Source organism: Scyliorhinus canicula, chromosome 8 (genome assembly GCF_902713615.1).
Source record: "Scyliorhinus canicula chromosome 8, sScyCan1.1, whole genome shotgun sequence".
Lineage (NCBI taxonomy): Eukaryota > Metazoa > Chordata > Chondrichthyes > Carcharhiniformes > Scyliorhinidae > Scyliorhinus > Scyliorhinus canicula.
In genome coordinates, this window is record NC_052153.1 from 7,513,569 (window position 1) to 7,534,486 (window position 20,918).

Sequence of the window (20,918 nt, forward strand, 5' to 3'; positions counted from 1 at the left end):
AGGGCAGCGTCGGGGGGAACGGGCAGCGTCGGGGGGAACGGGCAGCGTCGGGGGGGAACGTGCAATGTATAGTGGGACTTAAAACATCCTGCAGACTAATGTCCTTTTCCCGATCCATACCCAGTGTGACCCACGTGACTCCAGATCCACATAACAATTATAATCCTAATGAATGTCACAATTAGGCAGACATTAACACTGCAATGAAGCCACTGAAAATCCCATAGTCGCCACACACTGGTGCCTGTTCGGGTACACTGAGGGAGCATTCAGAATGTCCAATTCACCTGACAAGCATGTTTTTCAGGACTTGTGGAAGGAAACTGGAGCATCTGGAGGAAACCCACGCAGACAGAGGGAGAACATGCAAGCCCCACACAGTATACAGTTGACTCTTAGCCACCCCACACCCCCGCAGTTACAAATTTTAGATTGTGGGCCAAGGCTGGGACACATGATAAGGGCAGTCAGATGTTTGTTGACTCCTTTGCGCGCGATGGTCCAATTGGTCTTGTTGTGCGCTGTAAACGTCTGTGACTACATCCGAGCTAGTCACGCCGTTCAAGAGCAATTCTGGGTGGGCGACAAATGCCGTGACACCACATCCCATGGAAGAATGGACATAGATCATAGACTTTATAGTGCAGAAGGAGGTCAATCGGCCCATCAAGTCTGCACAGACCCTTGGAAAGAACACCCTATCTCAGTCCACACTGCCACCCTATCCCCGTAACCCCACCTAACCTTTTTCGATACTAAGGGCAATTTGGTGCGGATAATTCACCAAACCTGCACATCTTTCGATGGAGAGGGGAAAGCGGAGAACCCGGAGGAAACCCACGCAGACACGGTGAGAAAGTGCAGACTCCGCAGATAGTGACCCAGCGGGGAATTGAACCTGGGACCCTGGAGCTGTGAGGCAACAGTGCTGACCACTGTGCTACCCTCTGATATACATGAATCTAGCCCGAAAATACTCAATGACTGATCCTGGCCAGCCAGCACCGATGCAATGGGCTGAATGGCCTGGGTGTTGGACAGGTGCCTACCTGGTGCGGAGGGCTTGCCAGGCGGCGTCGACATCGGCATAGAGGTTCTTCTCGGAGGGCTTGCCTGAGCTGGCCCCGTAGCCGGAGTAGTCGTAGGAGAAGACGTTGCAGTTGATGCGGGAGCCCAGGCCGATGTAGAAGCTGCTCATCTGGCCCAGGTCCACGGCGTTGCCGTGGGAGAAGAGCAGGGTGAAGCGGGCGCTGGGCGAGCAGCGGATGAACATACAGGCGATGCGGCTGCCCCGGCTGCTGCGGCTCATGAAGGCCTCGATGGAGTCCTTCTCCCGCTGTGAGTACTGCCAGTCGGCCCGCTCCGACAGGTGCAGGCTCCAGCGGCCGCCCGCCTCGTCCGCCAGCATCGCGTAGGTGGGCTCGGGGGGCAGGAAGGCCAGCTTGGAGGCGATCCGGCCCGGGCATGGCGGGCAGCAGAACAGGCAGCACAGCTCACTGAGAGACAGGTTATTCATGGCCGGGGGGGGGGGGGGGGGTTGGTGAGGGGGGGGGGGGGGGGGGGGTTGGTGAGGGGGGGGGGGGTTGGTGAGGGGGGGGGGGGGGTTGGTGAGGGGGGGGGGGGTTGGTGAGGGGGGGGGGTTGGTGAGGGGGGGGGGGGTTGGTGAGGGGGGGGGGGGGGGGGTTGGTGAGGGGGGGGGGGGGGTTGGTGAGGGGGGGGGGTTGGTGGGGGGGGGGGGTTGGTAAGGGGGGGGTGGTAAGGGGGGGGGGGTTGGTGAGGGAGGGGGGGTTGGTGAGGGAGGGGGGGGTTGGTGAGGGGGGGGTTGGTGAGGGGGGGGGTTGGTGAGGGGGGGGTTGGTGAGGGGGGGGGTTGGTGAGGGGGGGGTTGGTGAGGGGGGGTTGGTGAGGGGGGGGGTTGGTGAGGGGGGGGGGTTGGTGAGGGGGGGGTTGGTGGGGGGGGGGTTGGTGAGGGGGGGGGTTGGTGAGGGGGGGGGGGTTGGTGAGGGGGGGGGGGTTGGTGAGGGGGGGGGGGTTGGTGAGGGGGGGGGTTGGTGAGGGGGGGGGTTGGTGAGGGGGGGGGTTGGTGAGGGGGGGGTTGGTGAGGGGGGGGTTGGTGGGGGGGGGTTGGTGAGGGGGGGTTGGTGAGGGGGGGAGGGGGGTTGGTGAGGGGGGGGGGGGGTTGGTGAGGGGGGGGAGGGGGGTTGGTGAGGGGGGGAGGGGGGTTGGTGAGGGGGGGAGGGGGGTTGGTGAGGGGGGGAGGGGGGTTGGTGAGGGGGGGGAGGGGGGTTGGTGAGGGGGGGAGGGGGGGTTGGTGAGGGGGGGAGGGGGGGTTGGTGAGGGGGGGAGGGGGGGTTGGTGAGGGGGGGAGGGGGGTTGGTGAGGGGGGAGGGGGGTTGGTGAGGGGGGGGAGGGGGGTTGGTGAGGGGGGAGGGGGGTTGGTGAGGGGGGGAGGGGGGTTGGTGAGGGGGGGAGGGGGGTTGGTGAGGGGGGGAGGGGGGTTGGTGAGGGGGGGAGGGGGGTGGTGAGGGGGGGAGGGGGGTTGGTGAGGGGGGGAGGGGGGTTGGTGAGGGGGGGAGGGGGGTTGGTGAGGGGGGGAGGGGGGTTGGTGAGGGGGGGAGGGGGGTTGGTGAGGGGGGGAGGGGGGTTGGTGAGGGGGGGAGGGGGGTTGGTGAGGGGGGGAGGGGGGTTGGTGAGGGGGGGGGGGGGGTTGGTGAGGGGGGAGGGGGGTTGGTGAGGGGGGAGGGGGGTTGGTGAGGGGGGGAGGGGGGAGGGGGGTTGGTGAGGGGGGGAGGGTTGGGGGGAGGGGAGGGTTGGGGGGAGGGGAGGGTTGAGGGGTGGGGGGAGGGGTGGAGGTGAAGGGGTGGGGGTGAAGGGAGTGGGGGGGTGAGGGAGTGGGGGGTGAGGGAGTGGGGGGTGAGGGGAGGAAGGGGGTGGGGGTGAAGGGGGGTGAGGGGGTGGGGTGTGAAAGGGGTGAGGAGTGGGAGTGAGTGAGGGGGTAGGGAGATGTTGGGGGGAGTGGGTTAACGGGGAGTAGGGGAGGGGTGGGGTAGCTGAGTTGAGGGCCCTGCAGCCGCCAGGCAGTCGGGTCGGTGCCGGGCGGGGTGCCGGTGAAGGTTTGCTGGCAGTCAGGCCGCGGGCTGTGTGGAGGATGGCGGCTCTCCGCGCTGCTGCTGCTGCCGAGTCTCCGCCGCTCCGCTCGGGGGGGAATCACCGGGAGACTGGGCCCAGGATCCGGCTCAGTGATGCGGGACGAGGGGGATTAACCTGCCCGGGGCAGCTGCTCTGTGTCCGGCTCCTCAGGAAACCACTTCACATCCCGCCCCGCTGCCGGTGGAGGGTTTCTGGAGGCCCCGGCCTGGCGGCCAGGAGGAGTTCGGTTTGAGTGTTTTGGGGAGGGGGGAACACAATAGTCGGCGGAACCTGGGCCGCGCCCGCCGTTTCCCCCCGGCGGCTAAAACAAAGGGATGCGTCGCTGTCCGGTCCGGTGAACATCCGGGAAGCCCGGTCCCCAGTCTGGGGCAAATAACCGTCCTTTTTTTTAAAACTGGAGGGCGGAGTCAGCGCCGGAAACCGGACCAATCACCTCCGGTCCCGCCCCCTCCGGCCTTCCCGCTTTGCCATTGGACGGGCGCCGCTGACAGATGTGCGCCCGACCACGCAGCATCGCCAGAGCTGTTGGGAGTGACCAATCGGCTGCGTGGAGGGGCGGGGCCGGAACTCGCCGCCCCCCGTCACCTCGCCTTTCACTTCCGGCGCAGCTACATCTGCTTCCTGTGTGCGTGTTGCCCTGTTGGGGAACATATCTCACAATTCACTGAAAACAACTGCAGTTTATTAAACACATCATGAGCACAGAGAAAGGAAACGTTGCCAGGAGGAGGGCTCAGAAGCACCAGAACGTTATTGGGTTCAAAAATGACAAATATATTAAAAGTGACCAGATAAAGGTAAGCACCAGTTTCCCTGTGAAATGTGCCTCTAATCTTTAAATCTGCTTATTTTCAATAACCATTTATTTCAGCATTCAAAATCATCAGGGGGAGGGAGTGTCTGGTAGAGTAAATACAAAGCAGCTGCTTCTAATAGTCAGAGACTCAGGGGACACAGATTTAAAGCAATTGATAAAGCAACCAGAGAGGGGTGAGTTTATTCATCAAGTTATGATGAGGGTAAAAAAAAGCAGGTCTTTGCAGGTAAAGAAGAGATAGTGGGGCCAATTGGCTAGCTCTTCAAAGCACCAGCACTGGCACAGTGGGCTGAATGGCCTCCTGTGCTGCGCTGTTCCACAGACTAGAGTTTAGCGTCCAATAGTACACCTGGTCTGTCTTTGTGGATAATGATGTGGAGATGCCGGCGTTGGACTGGGGTGAGCACAGTAAGAAGTCTTACAACACCAGGTTAAAGTCCAACAGGTTTGTTTCAAACACGAGCTTTCGGAGCACGGCTGAAGAAGGAGCCGTGCTCCGAAAGCTCGTGTTTGAAACAAACCTGTTGGACTTTAACCTGGTGTTGTAAGACTTCTTACTTTGTGGATAATGTCTCGAGCAGTAAGTAGTGAAGGCAAGGATCAAATGAAGAAACTTTGGGGCGCTCTGAAAGTGACTGTGCAGGGCTGAGAGGAGAAAACATGTTGCTTACATAAATGACAAATAATGGGAAACCCTTCCTGGGGTATACCACTGGACACTGGCTTCCCGTCACTAAAGTAGCTGTCTGTCATCACCCTCCTACAGCTTAGCCACTTTTGAATCCACCTTATCGAGTTATCCTGTGACCCATGTGCATTTGCCTTCCTTAAAAGTCCCCCAGTGGGACCTTGTCAAAGGCTTTGCAGGAATCCATACACTGCATCAACTGCACTACCCTTCTCTATTCACTTGGTTTACTCCTGAAAAAGTTCAATCAAATTTGTTTGGCATGACCTCCTCTGACACAGCCATGCTGACTATCTCTGATCAAACCAAATGGAGATAGATTCTCCAATAGTTTCCCTGCTACTTATGTGAGACTCACTGGTCTGTAGTTCCATGGCTAATCTCTCCAACCTTTCGTAAATAGTGTGACCACATCAGCTATTCTCCAGTCCTCAGGCACCTCCCCCATGGCCAGAGAGCAAATAAAAATTTTGGTCCGACCCCTTGCAATCTCTCCTCCCGCCTCCCACAGCAGCCTTTCGTCCCGCAAGTCTCGAAAGACGTGCCATTAGCTGAATTGGACGTTCTGAATTCTCCCCCTGTGTACCTGAACAGTCGCCGGAAAGTGGTGAGTCGGGGATTTTCACAGTAACCTCATTGCAGTGTTAATGTAAGCCTACTTGTGACACTAATAAAGATTATTATTATTATTATTATATGAGTTCAAGACTCTGGCATAGGACTTGAAGCCACACCTTCCGACTCTGAGTGCTGCCCACTGAATCAAAAGCTGAGCTTCTGAAAAGTAACATAAAAGCAAATGTCGGTAAACGGCATGAGAATGATTCCACAGATAGTAACCAAACTTTCTGGAGGCTAAATGTTGGCTTTGGGTGAATAAAATTCACATTTACCATCTTGCAATCCTCCTCTTTTCAAACAAAAGTTACGCATAAGTGGGACTTTTCTTCTTTTGAAATATGGATTATATTAGGGACTCCAAAATCGGGAGCAGTTTTTTCATAGCTGGTCTGCACTGGCCAACCCTGAAATATCCCGTGTTTGAGCGCGACAGCCTGCGTACACTAAACTGGAAATGAACACCTTGTAATCACACTGGAACCTCCTAACGTACGGGTGTGTGGTGGGCCTGCTCCAATATCCTAGAATTTGGTGTGAACACATTCACCAAACATTATTAAGAGTGAAATTAGATAAAGATGAACCACATTGCTCCTTAATTACATTTTAGATTTTAATTTTCAAGTAGCATTTTGCATAATAATCTTGCCTTTCCTTTCAAAGGCTCTTTTGCAACCTAGTTTTCTTACAATTATTTTGAATAGTTGCCCACAAAGTAATCCATTCAATTTCCGTGGGGGTGGGGGGGGGGGGGGGGGGGGTTCAGTGCTGCCTGTTTCAGCAACGTTTCGACTTTCAGGAAGATAAACTAACCATTTACAAATCTCTGCTTAGGCCCCCACTAGAGTACTGCTGCTAATTCTGGGCACCACACTTTAGCAAGGTCTGGTGTGAAGGTCCAGAGGAGATTTACTAGAGCGGTAGCCAGAGGTGAGGGACTTCAGTTGCACAGAGACAGGAGGAGCTGGGATTGGCCTCCTTGAAGCAAAGTAAAGGGAGCTTTAATAGTGGTGTTTACAATTATGACCTGTTCAGAGCGAGGAAAAGGCAGACGGGTCCGCAACCCAGTGGGTAGAGCAATTCGACAACTTGACTTTCAAAAAGCACTTGGATAAATACTTGGAGAGAAAAGAAAAATTTACAGGGCAGTGGAGAAGGAGCAGACGAGTGGGACTAACTGGATAGATGCTTCAAAGAGCTGGCACAGGCAGGATGGGTTGAATGGCCTCCTTCTGTGCTGTCTTATTGGACGCTCAAAACGGCAAATTCAGCGCTGGCCAATAATGCCACTATTCTCTTCCGTTTCAAACCTCCCATGCTTCAGAACCGAGAGATATGAGCCACGGAGCTCTGGCACTCTAGACCATTTTTGTTTCCAGTGGAAGAAGGCAAAGCACCTTCATTATAGCTGTATTGCCTTTGTAAACTAGCCGACAGGAAGTCTTCTTAGTAAATTATTGACATCCGCCTTGGGCATGGATAAGAGGGATAGTCAACATCTTTTCCCGAAGGTAGGGGTGTGAAACTAGACGGCACAGGTTTAAGGTGAGAAGGGGGAGATGAGCCCTTTGGTCCAACTTGGCCATGCCGCCCAGTTTTTACCACTAAGCTAATCCCACGTGCCCGCATTTGGCCCATATCCCTCTACACCCAGCTTTCCCATATAACTGTCTAAATGCTTTTTAAATCACAAAAACGTACCCACCTCTACTACTGCCTGTGGCAGCTCATTCCAGACACTCACCACCCTCTTGAGTGAAAAAATTGCCCTTCTGGACCCTTTTGTATCTCTCCCCTCTCACCTTAAACCTGTGCCCTCTAGTTTCACACTCCCCTAACTTTGGGAAAAGTTGTTGACTATCCATCTTATCTATGCCGCAGGAGGATGTCAATAATTGACTACGAAGACTTCCGGTTGGCGACATGTGAGAGGGATGTTGCACTTATGGTAGCTCCAGCCGGGATCTGCATTTTTAGGCATTTTTGCCTGTTTATTCAGGCGATCTTTGCTGGAAAACATTCCAGACCGGTACAACAGGTTCCCTCCGTGCCAGATTCCTGCCCAATAGGGAGGGCAAAGAAAGAAGGCTGTTGAGGTGACTGCAATAAATTCACAGTAAACACTGGGTTTTACAGGGCTGATTTGCCGTTAAGTATTTATAGCCAGGAATTATTTACAGCCCACCAAAAAATAAATCTCCATTAGAACATAGAACATAGAACAGTACAGCACAGAACAGGCCCTTCGGCCCTCGATGTTGTGCCGAGCAATGATCACCCCACTTAAACCCACGTAACCCGTATACCCGTAACCCAACAATCCCCCCATTAACCTTACACTACGGGCAATTTAGCATGGCCAATCCACCTAACCTGCACATCTTTGGACTGTGGGAGGAAACCGGAGCACCCGGAAGAAACCCACGCACACACGGGGAGGACGTGCAGACTCCGCACAGACAGTGACCCAGCCGGGAATCGAACCTGGGACCCTGGAGCTGTGAAGCATTGATGCTAACCACCATGCTACCGTGAGGCCCTAATTGCATTTGTAAAGTACAAAGCTAAATATCCAATCAATGACTAAAACGATGGATTCCTGAGAAAGGTCAGAATCACACTGGAGGGCACAGAGGAGATTAATGAAAATCTTTCCAAGAATGGAGAATATTAGCTATGTGCAAATACTGAAGAGACTGAGATTAATTTCTTTGGATCAGAGAGGATAAGGGGAGATTTAATTAAGTGACTTCGATAGTGTACAGGAAGGATTTATTTCCGTTAGCAGAAGGGGGCACTAAAGTAATCTTTATTATTGTCACAAGTAGGCTTACATTAACACTGCAATGAAGTTACTGTGAAAATCCCCTAGTCGCCACATTCCGGCGCCTGTTCGGGTACACCGAGGGAGAATTCAGAATGTCAAATTCACCTAACAGCAAGTCTTTCGGGACTTGTGGGAGGAAACCGGAGCACCCGGAGGAAACCCACACAGACACAGGGAGAATGTGCAGACCCTGCACAGACAGTGACCCAAGCCGGGAATCAAACCCGGGTCCCTGGTGCTGTGAAGCAACAGTGCTAACCACTGTGTTACCGTGCCGCCCTATAAGTAATTGTCAGAAGGTTAGAGGGAGGTTGAGAGTTTTCTTTCACCAAGAGGGTGTTGGGGAGCTGGAACTCGCTGAATGAAAGGGTGAGAGGCAAATCCCTCATTGTATCTTTAAAAATATTTGGATGTGCACTTGAACTGCCCTTGAACAGGGAAGAACTGGAAAATGGGATTCGGCTGTATAGATTCTTTCAAAGACCAGCACAAACGCTATGGGCTGAATGGCCTCTTTTTGATGCTGCAGATTTTCTGTCTCAGGTTGACATAATTAAACAGACATGTTGTTGCTGCCCAGTGACAGTTTAACCTTAGCCCACCTCAAGACAGCCTGACATTCCCTTTGTGCTGTCAGCTTGAAATCCTTTCCTGAATTTTGATGGAATACTCGGTTCATTTCTGGGCACCACACTTTAGTATAATATAATAGTCTCTATTATTGTCGCAAGTAGGCTTACATTAACACTGCAATGAGGTTACCGTGAAAATCTCCTAGTCGCCACACTCCGGCGTCTGTTTGGGTACACTGAGGGAGAATTCAGAATGTCCAATTCACCTAGCAGTACCTCCTTTGGGATTTGTGGGAGGAAACTGGAGCATCCGGAGGAAACCCACGCAGACACGGGGAGAAAGTGCAGACTCCGCACTGACAGTGACCCAAGCCGGGAATCGAACCTGGGCATCTGGAGCTGTGAAGCAACAGTGCTAACCACTGTGCTACCATGCCATTCAAGATGAGTGCAGCATAGATTTACAAAAATGATCCCTGGCTTAAGTTAGAATCATAGAATCGGTACAGTGCAGAAAAAGACCATTCAGCCCATCAGATCTGCACCAACCCTCTGAAAGAGAACCCTCCCTGCCCCCTCCCACAACCCCACCTAACCTACACATCCATGGGAAATTTAGCATGGCCAGTCCACGTAATCTTCACATCTTTGGACTGTGGGAGGAAACCGGAATACCCGGAAGAAACCCACGCAGACACGGGGAGAATGTGCAAACTCCTCACAGTCACCCGAGGCTGAAATCGAAACGGGGTCCCTGGCGCTGTGAGGCAGCAGTGCTACTGTGCTACTCTGGTTACGAGGGTTACAAATTAGGGTTGTATTCCCTAATACTGAAATGATTAAGTGAGGAATTGATCAAAGTTTGCAATATTATTTGTGGGCATTGATAAGAGTAGATGGAGAGAAATTGAAGTATTTATAAAATCCGCGTGCACCGTTCAAATTTAGTAGCTTTGGATGTGCACAAGCCAATTGCTTGAAGCATAATTCATAAAATTTCAAGTTTGCAGGGTTTATGAACTCCGTTCTGCTAGCTCTAACATACAGGCCACCTTTCATTTACTGTTGCCATTTCCAATCGGTTTCGGCATCACAACAATTGCATTAAAACCTTAATGAATGATGCTTTTAAAATGCCATTCACTACTTGTTTCTATCACGTCTACATCCAAAGTTACTGAAGTTTAAAGTTGCAGAAGACTTGTGTAAACTCCCTGCGATTTTAGGGAGTCAAGGAGCAGGATAATGTGGCCCCGAGATTCGAGCCCGGCTTTTTGAGGGTGAAGTTGGGAAACAAACTCCTTGCACGCAAAGGTAAAAGTCTGGCACCCTCTTCTGCAAATGCCAATTGATGCTGGGTCAGGTGTTAACTTAAATCTGAGATTAATGAAAATCATTAAAGTTATTAAGGGATGCGAGACAAAGCTGGGTATATGTGTAGTTAGGTCACAAGTCGGCCTTGGCTGCTGCCTCTTCCTAGTATTTTATCGCATGTTAACCAGAAAATCCTCTCTTGTAGATAATCTTATTAGTCTGCTTGGCATGGTTTTGGTGACCTCGAGTGGAACGATTAGTACCATTTTCCCCCAGACTGTCTATATTTATTTAACCAGAAATGTAACAAAGTTGAGATCCATAGTACAAAGGGGCTTTAGCTTACTTGAACTTCTGATTCTGTAGTTGGGAATGATCCTTTTCCTGGATAATTGCTGACAAAGTATATTCAGTATAAAAACAGGCCATTTAGCCTAATTGGTCTGGTACTGAGTTTATGCTCAACACAGTCCTACCCCTCCTGCTCTCACTCTATCAGCACATCCCTCTATTCCTTTCTCCCTCGTGCGTTTTGCTGGTTTCCCCCTAAGATGTATCTATGCTATTTGGTTTGACCACTCCGTAATGGCAAATTTCACCACTCACTGGGTAAAGCAGTTTTGCCTGAGTTCCCTATTGGATTTATTAGTGTCTGTCTTTTACAATGATGACTGCTGCAGATGTGGAAACATCGTCTCTGCATCTGCTGTACCAAACCCAAGACCTCTATCAGGTCATCCCTTAGCCTTTTCCTTTCTAAAGATGTCTGACCAGTCTTTCCAGCTAGTAGAGCACTTCCATTCTAGTATTGTCCTTCTCTGGGGCCGGTTTAGCTCAGTTGGCTGGACAGCTGGTTCGTGATGCAGAGCGAGGCAAGCAGCGCGGGTTCGATTCCCGTACCGGCTGAGGTTATTCATGAAGGCTCCGCCTTCTCAACCTTGCCCTTCGCCTGAGGTGTGGTGATCCTTGGGTTAAATCACCATCAGTCAGCTGTCCCCCCTGAAAGGGGAAAGCAGCCTCTGGTCATCTGAGACTATGGCGACTTGAATGAACTTGTTGAATTTTTTGCGCCTTCTCCAGTAGATGTTGAAATTTGGATTTTGAAGTTGCATTAATACATTAATTTTTTTTAAATTTTTCCTCCCAGAGATTAAATACTATGGTGCATTCTGGTATCTGTAAACATTGTAAAGAAGTGTTGGAATGGAAAGTAAAATACAACAAATACAAACCACTTAGTCAGGCTCGGAAATGGTGAGTTAAAAGCTTATTTGTGCTTTGAGGTCATATTTCTGTAATTGTACCATCTGACATTCGGTTGAAATCTTATTTGTCATAATTTGGCCCCTGTGAATTCTGAATATATTTTAATGTTCTTTTTATATGTATGTATATATATATATATATATATATATAAATTCTATTTTGTGGTAGATTGATGATCCTTGAAATACCCTGTAGTTTTCAATACTTGCACCATCAGGTTGTCGCCCTCATCAAAGGCAGTCAAGAAAAAACAGCTTGCATTTATAAAGTGACTTCCAGCACCTCGGAACATCCCAAAGTCCTTTCCAGCCACAGAACAACTTTTTAAAAGTGTAGTCTCCGTTGTAACATATTGTTTGATATCAACATGATGTCCGCCTCGTGTGATTTTTTTTTTTGCCTGCAACATTTAAACATCCAATACCAATTTTCACTGACATTGATCACAATAGCTCCAATTGTTGTAGGAGACCTGTAATGACTTCCATGCTGCCAGATGGCAAGTGTGAGAACTTCAAAACTGGGGTATCGTCAGAACTTTGGACCTAGAATATTTTCCCCAATGATCACTTTCAAACACTGATATGGCCCAACACTGGGCTGTTTTATTACATATTTGACCTCTCGTTAGCTTTTACGCAGCCTTTTTAAAATCATTTGCAGCAGGCACCTTTAGTTTGTCTGTGCACCTTGCAGAGAAGATTGCTAACTTGAGCCATCTCTGGTCTGCAAAACATGGCCTATCAAAAACTCGTGCTTATTAATCCTTTCAGAAGGAAATTAAGATGGTTACATTAAAAAAGGAGGAATAGCTAAGTGTTTGGGAAGTTGTGAGAATGGAATTAGACTAGCTGTCTAAAATTGCCGCAGATTAGATAACAGAATGGCCTCTCCCTGTGCTATAACATTCAAATGGATTCTGAATAGAAATGCGAAATACAAGAACTTGGTTGATCCACCATTTAGACAACTGGCTGTCCATTGCGATGTTAAAAATTCAGCTGCCTGTAACCCCCTGACTTTCCTTTTTAATTCTGTTTAGTGTTAAATGCCTTCAGAAGACCGTGAAGGATTCTTACCACGTTATGTGTAAACCATGTGCTTTCAAGTTGGAACTCTGTGCCAAATGTGGGAAGAGAGAAGAGATTGTGAACCCGTAAGTAGTTGTTGCAATGCTTTATTCCCAACGAGACGTCTTGCAAACCCCAACCGAAAGGGAGTTTCCATAAGCAGGCGGACTCCCGCGATCGGAGATTTGTGCCTTTTATTCTCCTGTCGTTTGTTTCCATTATATGGACAATGCAAACAAGGCCATGCTTGTTGCCCTTCGCTTGCTGCCTTTGACAGCCCGGTTGCCCATTGTGTGACCAACCAAGTAATGTGGCTAAAGATGCATAGAATGGTTCCAGGACAGGAAGATGTTTGGCCTGTTGTGTATGTGCCAGCTCTCTGAGAGCAACTCAGTTCCTGTTCCCTGGCATTTTCCCTGTAGCTCTACAAATCTTTTCTCTAGATAATTACCTAATTCCTTTTTGCAGACCTCAATTGAACCTGCCTCCCCCACCATTTCGGGCATTCCAGATCGTTACCACTCGCTGCATTTAAAAAAAAAAAAAAAAAATTTTTTAAATTCTTGCCACCTGTTATGGGCCAGGGTTTAGAGAACACCAAAGTATATCATGGAGTTCACCTGACCCATGACATTGAATAGATTTGGGTTATGGGGCGCATAAGGGCCCACTCTCCAGGTGTTATGCAACAGAGACCTTAACTATTTTAAAAATAAAACGATGTTTATTCTATGAACCCAGTTAACATTTTATAAATACGCAGTAAACATCTGATCACGTAACAACACACGTAACCCCACACATACAATACTCTATAGGTAACCCTTAATACCTTTCCCAGCAACATTCATAAGTTAAACCCTTTTTACAAAGACAGCAGGTTTAAGTTCTCTACACAAACCGGTATTACTTTGAAATAAAGTGAGCTGAAGACATTCTTTAGCTTGTAGAGAGACAGATCATTACACATCTGCTTGCTTTGAATACAGCTCTCCAACTCTGAAAACAAAACCAAACAACAGCCGCAAAGCAGCTTTACAGCTCAAAACGAAAGTAAAAGACAGACAGCCCAGTTCCACTCACACACTGACATCACTGCAGCTATTTGATAAACACCCATTTCTTGAAGGCACATCCACCTGACACATCTCCAATTTGTTTTGCCATTCACTTTAAAATCGGTGTTCTATGATTCTAAGACCTTCCATAAACAGAAACAGTTCCTCCCTATCTACACTGCCCAGACCCCTTATGATTTGAATACTGCTTATGATTTGAATAACTCTATCAAATCACCTCTTGATCATCTCAAGGCCGTGATGAGATCAGCCATCATCGTATTGAACGGTGGAGCAGGCTCAGGAGGCTAAATTGCCGACTCCTGCCCCTATCACATCACCCCTTCACCTCAATTGCTTCGAGAATGCAAGTAAAGTTTATGTAATCTCTCTTCATTTTAACCCAGAGAGCCCTGGTGACAACCTTGTGAATCTGTGCTGCTTCCAAGGTCAATTGTAATATAGGTGGTTTTAAGGGGAAGTTAGACATGTGCAGGAGGGTGAAAGGGATAGGATATGTTGGAGAGGTTGAGGAGGCTGGGATGGAGCATACAAACTGGCATGGCCTAGTTGGGCTGAATGGCCTGTTTCTGACTGTAAAGCCTATATGATCCAATGGTGGGGTTTGACCTCTGGGCCCCTGGGTTTACTCGTTCAGTACCGTGACCACAAATGACCTAAACAGTGGACCAGAGTAAGTGTACAGCCTGAAGTTATTGGTCAAATTTATTTATAGAATGACTAGTACAGCATGATACTGAATCAAATCCATATTTAGATCAAATTGGGATCAGCTCCTAAGGATTAAAGATGTCCTTTAAAAAAATATCTAATATGCGATGAGGCATGAGATGAAGCACATCAATAGTGCTTCTCGCTCGTACCGCACTGCATCAGGAGGTTTTGTGAACTATGCTGTTTGCATGTTCTGCCAGAATTATAACTTGGGAAAGTTCCCTGGCATTTCACCTGTTGGAAGACTTCCTGAAGTTAGAGCTGTCGGTTCTCCCTGATTTTTAAGAAAGGAAACTGGTAACGGTAAGTTTCTAGCTGGCAATATTGTTCCGTGATGGCTCTTCCTGTGCTTGGCCAAATATATTTTATTTAAGAAGCAAAGTTCCTCCCTGTCCCGGAAACCACTTGCTGATTTTAAATTATATTATCCTGTTGCATCGACAACTTGTGACTGAGCGTTTCATGCACTGGTAATGAAAGACCCTTTTGGAACAGGAGCAGGAGCCAGCCATTCAGCCCCTCTTGTCCATTCCGCCATTCAATTGAAAGTCAGGTTTGCAATCATATAGCACCTTCTACAGCACAGGACATCTCAAAGTGCCCGACAGCCAATTAAGTGCTTTTGAAATGGTGTCGCTACTGTAATGCAAGGAAACATGGCAGCCAATGCACGCACAGCAAGATCCCAAAATCAGCAATATAATGATCAAATCATCTGATTATTAAGTGTTGGTTGAGGGATAATTATTGGCCGTCACATAGAACATGAACGATACAGCGCAGTACAGGCCCTTCGGCCCACGATGTTGCACCGACATGGGAAGTCAAAAACTAAAGGCCATCTAACCTACACTATGCCATTATCATCCATATGCTTATCCAATAAACTTTTAAATGCCCTAATGTTGGCGAGTTCACTGCTGTTGCAGGTAGGGCATTCCACGGCCTCACCACTCTTGCGTAAAAAACCTACCTCTGACCTCTGTCCTATATCTATTACCCCTCAATTTAAGGCTATGTCCCCTCATGCTAGCCACCTCCATCCGCAGGAGAAGGCTCTCACTGTCCACCCTACCTAACCCTCTGATCATTTTGTATTCCTCTATTAAGTCACCTCTTAACCTTCTTCTCTCTAACGAAAACAACCTCAAGTCCATCAGCCTTTCCTCATAAGATTTTCCCTCCATACCAGGCAACATCCTGGTAAATCTCCTCTGCACCCGTTCCAAAGCTTCCACGTCCTTCCTATAATGAGGCGACCAGAACTGTACGCAATACTCCAAATGCGGCCGTATCAGAGTTTTGTACAGCTGCAACATGACCTCATGGCTCCGGAACTCAATCCCTCTACCAGTAAAGGCCAACACACCATAGGTCTTCTTCACAACCCTATCAACCTGGGTGGCAACTTTCAGGGATCTATGTACATGGACACCGAGATCCCTCTGCTCATCCACACTACCAAGAATTTTACCATTAGCCAAATATTCCGCATTCCTGTTATTCTTTCCAAAGTGAATCACCTCACACTTCTCCACATTAAACTCCACTTGCCACCTCTCAGCCCAGCTCTGCAGCTTATCTATGTCCCTCTGTAACCTGCAACATTCTTCCGCACTGTCTACAACTCCACCGACTTTAGTGTCGTCTGCAAATTTACTCACCCAACCTTCTGCGCCCTCCTCTAAGTCATTTATAAAAATGACAAACAGCAACGGCCAAAGAACAGATCCTTGTGGTACGCCACTCGTAACTGAACTCCATTCTGAACATTTCCCATCAACCACCACCCTCTGTCTTCTTTCAACTAGCCAATTTCTGATCCACATCTCTAAATCACCCTCAATCCCCAGCCTCCGTATTTTCTGCAATAGCCGACCGTGGGGAACCTTATCAAACGCTTTACTGAAATCCATATACACCACATCAACTGCTCTACCCTCGTCTACCTGTTCAGTCACCTTCTCAAAGAACTCGATAAGGTTTGTGAGGCATGACCTACCCTTCACAAAACCATGCTGACTATCCCTAATCATATTATTCCTATCTAGATTAGCACTGTTAGATTCTGGTGCTTGGCCGATAGGAATCATGAACTAGAGAACGTCAAGTTCTTAACTAGTTAAATGTTTATTGCTAAACAATTAAGTGGGTTAGATAACCATGAGAAAATTATCTCAGAGCTACAACAAATATGACTATCCACTATGACGACTATCTCCAGACTCGCTGAGGTAACACTGCCACGTGGTTGTCCTCTGCTACCTGCTGGTTGGAGGTCGTGTACATTACTATTTACATGATTGCTTATGCATACCTTCACACACGCCAGGGAGAGCTCCCTCCCCTGCTATTTTTTTTCTAAATAATGCAGTGGGATCTTTTACATTCACCTGCAAGGGCAGATAGTGTCTTGGCTTTAATGCGTCGTGAAAAAGGATGTCTCCTCTGACAGTACAGAATTCCCACAGTATAGAATTCCCACAGTTCTGCATTGGGAAGAGTCAGCACAGGTTTTTCCAGTCTCTTGTGGAACTTGAACCCATTTGAATCGGGCAAGAGCGTGACGTTCCAGTTATGATTGGATCATGACTGATCTTAACTCCATGTACCCGCCTTTGTTCTATAATCCGTAATTTGATCTGAGAGGAAAATATCTCTTAACCTCCGGTTCGACTTATCAGTCGTCCCACCAAACTCGTGTTTTAGGAGAGTTTAAATTTGACTCTTGGCTGTTTTGTAACTATATAAAGTGAAATACAGAAATCCATGTATGTGAAATACATGTGAGGATTATTATTCAAATGTTGAGCGTTGTTAAATTAACGTAAAGTCATCATTGTCCCAGGTGACTAGAGGCTGCTTTCCCCGTTGAGGGAGAGAGCTGACCGGTGATGCGTTAACCTGAGGGTCACCCCACCTCGGGCAAGGCCTTCACGAATAACCTCACCCAGTACGGGAATTGAACCTGCGCTCTGCATCACAGACCAGCTGTGCAACCAACTGAGCTAAATTGGATACAGCTGCATTGAGGAGGAGCAGGGTTACTACGTGCTATATTATTCACTACAGCCAGATGGCGCTCTAAACACTCCCTGTACCTTTCCAGTGCTGCTTTTCTGCTTTGCGTATTTTTCTGCTTTTCCGTTCAAACAAATGGGAGTATATACTTCAAGATCTTCACTGGTACGTTGCGTTTCCATATATTATTTGCTGCTAGTTAGTCTAATAACCGGTAGGTTGTCATTAGATGAGACAGGAGCAGAGTGTGGTATTATTGAAGGTGGTCACCTTCATCAACAGAGTGAAGTCACACGTTGCACAGTCGCCGTTACCACACAATGCCTGGAAAAGTTTAGTGGCTTTAGATTTAAGAGTCGCAAACAAATTTTTAAAACATTATACAGATTGTTCTTGTAACAGGTTGCTGTACCAAGGTAGATCCTTAACCAAAAATTGAATAGGTGATCATAGAAAAATTACAGTGCAGAAGGAGGCCATTTGGCCCATTGAGTCTGCACTGACCCTCTGAAAGAGCACCATACCTAGGCCCGCTCCCCCTTAACCCCACCTAACTGTTGGACACTAAGGGGCAATTTAGCCTGGCCAATCCACCTAACCTGCACATCTTTGGACTGTGGGAGGAAACCCGAGCACCCGGAGGAAACCCATGCAGACACGGGGAGAAAGTGCGAACTCCACACAGACGGTCACCCAAGGCCGGAATCGAACCCAGGTCCCTGGCGCTGTGAGGCAGTGGTGCTAACCACTCTGCCATCCCTCTCCATGATCATCAACCACAAAAAAACAAAATCAAAGCAGTCCTCCGTTTTCAAAGGGACTCAGCTGATAAAGAATATATTCATCAAAAGCAAACTCGTAAACTAGTAATAAAAATAGAAAATGCTTGAAAGATCCATCTGGAAAAGCAAAGCAGAGTTAATGGGCCTTTTCGTTAACTATTTTAAGTGTTTCAGGTCGATGAATCTGTCACTGTTATTACCAGTGTTGACTACACACTCCAGTTCCACTTGTGGAAGATACCGGCACGACTCACTTCCCCAACATCTCTGAAGCATTCAGTCAACAGCAAGAGCCATAGCCACAGCAGAACCCCTCCTCCTCCCCAAGGATCAAGTCCAACTTGGTCCTGTAGATGGCTGCCTTGTCTAGGAGCAGAATCAGATGGGCAGTCCCTCAAGTCCCTGCCACCGTCACTGGTTGTTCACAGATCAGCGTGCAACTGAAAAGTGCAGGCAGACATTAGCGGGTCTTGTCCAGAAGTCAAAACATACAGGGTCTTATTCTGCTCCTGGATTTTATTGAGCTCCCACGGTGAAGGTACAGTCTTCCTCTCAATAAGGCATGGTTTGTAAGGCGCTGAATTATATTATACTCTACATTCAAAGTTCACAATTATTCCACTTTGCTGAAACAGAATGAGGAAATCACCTCGGGACAACTCTTTGTAGATGTAGGTATGTTTCCCCTTAGGGGGTTTGAGCAGCATTGGGTTGAGGCGGCTTTGAGGAGTAATAATAACCCCTGTCCCAACTGCCCTTTATTATTTCGATATTGAGAGTTCAATTTTCTGCCAATTATGGTTTTCTTTAAACCTATTTTACAATTCTCTAACCTTGTGAAGTTGTTTTTACCAAGTGTTTAATGGGGAACGTTTCCGGCAATGTTGTGCAGATTTCACCAGTAATTGCCTGTGCTCCCTGGTTTTTAAAAAATAGTTGGATGTCACGGTTTCCCAACCCCACAGCAATGTCATATTTCTTTGCCATCCTCTGCCGTCACGTCATCCACTGTCCTATGCATAAAGCATCATCAGAAACTGTGCAAAAGAGCTTGATGGTTCTGGAGCTGCCCCATTCAGCAGAGGGCAGTCTGCTTTGGTGGGCAAGGTTGATTTGCACACACCCACACAGATTGATGTAAAAGATCCCTCGGCACCTTTGCTGTTCTGGCCAATATTCATCTCCCAATCAACATCCTCAAAGCATCGGGTCATAATCGCATGCCTATTTGTGGAACTTGCTGGGCACAGTTTGCCGCCCTGTTTCCGACATTACAACAGCAACCACACTTCAGTGGCTGTGAAGCACTTTGCGACTTTTACGGCTTCGGGTTAGAATCATAGAATCCCGACAGCACAGAAGGACATTCAGCCCATCGAGTCTGCACTGACTTCCAAAACACCACCTCCCTAATCCTGTAATCTAACCTGCACATCTTTTGACACTAACGGGCAATTTAGCATGGCCAATCCACCTAACCTGCACACCTTTGGACTGTGGGAGGAAACCGGAGCACCCGGAGGAAACCCACGCAGACACGGGGGAGAACGTGCAAACTCCGCACAGTTACTCGAGGTCAGAAGGTTGTTCTCAATATAAACGTAATTTATTTTGCCACTTACCAATTAAGGGTCTAATTTTCTTTCTCTTTCCTCCAATCTCCAGACTGAACTCTGCAGAAGACCAACACGAAAACTGTGATGAAGAAATAAACCCAAGAAACAGGGCAAAGAGTGGAAAAGGGGACGACGATGCCAGCAACAGCGTTGATGACTCTGATTTTGATAGTGATGAGGGCAGTGATGGAAAAGATCTGGACTATTCTGTTCAGTCCTCTTTCACTCATCTTTCCACTCAACATGCAGACACCGCATCACAGAAAGAGAAAGCAGCCAAGACTGAAGGGACTGAGGCACAGGGAGTGCCTGATATTTCTACCTTGACTCTAGATGTGTGATGGATCTTGATCATTGCTGTATGATGTGACATTGAATAATCTCACATTAGTACACAACGTATGAATCTTACTGAACCACTTTTTTGTTTCATGCAGAGTGCCAGGACATGTAAAAGTCAAACTGTGCTAAATATTGAGGATTGTGGGAACAAACTACAGACAGATATAACTTCATATTTGTTTTGACTGATTGAAGTTTTGAAGTAATTTACATTCACTTCAAATATCTGCTTGTTTAGTTTTCAGGTGTAACCACCAACCCCCCACCAACCCACTGCATGGTAGCACAGTGGTTAGCACTGTTGCTTCACAGCTCCAGGGTCGATTTCCGCTTGGGTCACTGTTTGGAATCTGCACGTTCTCCCCGTGTCTGCGTGGGTTTCCTCCGGGCGCTCCGGTTTCCTCCCACAAGTCCCGAAAGACGTGCTTGTTAGGTGAATTGGACATTCTGAATTCTCCCTCTGTGTACCCGAACAGGCGCCGGAGTGTGGCGACTAGGGGCTTTTCACAGTAACTTCATTGCAGTGTTAATGTAAGCCTACTTGTGACAATAATAAAGATTATTATTAATAGCCAAATGGAGGCACAACTGACTGCATTCTGCATAGTGACCTAACGTGTTCTTTATCCTATAAAATTATTTTATTTTGATCACCTATTTCAAATGGTGAAATGTTGAGAAAATTGGTCTTCTGTGAGTCACGTAAATAAAGTGATACAAGAAATTACTTTTATCCCACTTTTGTTTCCTATTGCACTTTAATAGATCACAGGTAACTAAACAGAAAATGCTTTAGTTCTAATTCTCATGGCATATGGGAGGATGTAGCAAGGCTGGTGTTTGTCGGCCATCTTTAAATGTCTTTGAAAGTGTCCTACTCAAAATTAGGTTTATTGAAATGTTTAGTTCTGGTGAAGACATTGAGCTGAACTGAAATAGGTTCATAGGATTTACAGTGCAGAAGGAGGCCATTCGGCCCATTGTGTCTGCACCGGCTCTTGGAAAGAGCACCCTATCCAAGCCCATACCGCCACCCTATC

General features: G+C 48.0%; 2 protein-coding genes across 3 annotated transcripts in view; one reads left to right on the plus strand and one right to left on the minus strand.

Moving 5' to 3' along the window:
• LOC119970089 (alpha/beta hydrolase domain-containing protein 17B) overlaps nt 1-1,516 on the minus strand; it is a 69,533-nt gene extending 68,017 nt beyond the window's left edge. Inside the window, exon 1 of the mRNA XM_038804104.1 lies at nt 1,050-1,516. Coding sequence (XP_038660032.1) covers nt 1,050-1,516 — 467 coding nt within the window. The remainder of the gene's footprint in view (nt 1-1,049) is intronic.
• A 1,535-nt stretch (nt 1,517-3,051) lies between these two features.
• On the plus strand, nt 3,052-20,068 carry c8h9orf85 (chromosome 8 C9orf85 homolog). Of its 2 annotated transcripts, XM_038804106.1 has the most exons (5): nt 3,816-3,946; nt 9,849-9,988; nt 11,136-11,242; nt 12,297-12,410; nt 19,586-20,068. In XM_038804106.1, the coding sequence occupies exons 3-5, from the start codon at nt 11,148-11,150 to the stop codon at nt 19,875-19,877; spliced, it is 501 nt and encodes a 166-aa protein (XP_038660034.1). In that variant the 5' UTR covers nt 3,816-3,946; nt 9,849-9,988; nt 11,136-11,147; the 3' UTR covers nt 19,878-20,068. The 2 variants fall into 2 exon arrangements, with proteins under 2 accessions (XP_038660033.1, XP_038660034.1); XM_038804105.1 differs by lacking the exon at nt 9,849-9,988 and having other exon boundaries at nt 3,052-3,946.
• The last annotated feature ends 850 nt before the right edge of the window (nt 20,069-20,918 follow it).

What these genes read in the sequence shown, in the direction of transcription:
- c8h9orf85 (XM_038804105.1), top strand. Translation starts at nt 3,845, where the DNA reads ATGAGCACAGAGAAAGGAAACGTTGCCAGGAGGAGGGCTCAGAAGCAC. An exon ending in TTAAAAGTGACCAGATAAAG is followed by an intron (nt 3,947 to 11,135) that starts GTAAGCACCAGT and finishes TTTTCCTCCCAG; the next exon opens with AGATTAAATACTATGGTGCA. An exon ending in AGAGAAGAGATTGTGAACCC is followed by an intron (nt 12,411 to 19,585) that starts GTAAGTAGTTGT and finishes TCCAATCTCCAG; the next exon opens with ACTGAACTCTGCAGAAGACC.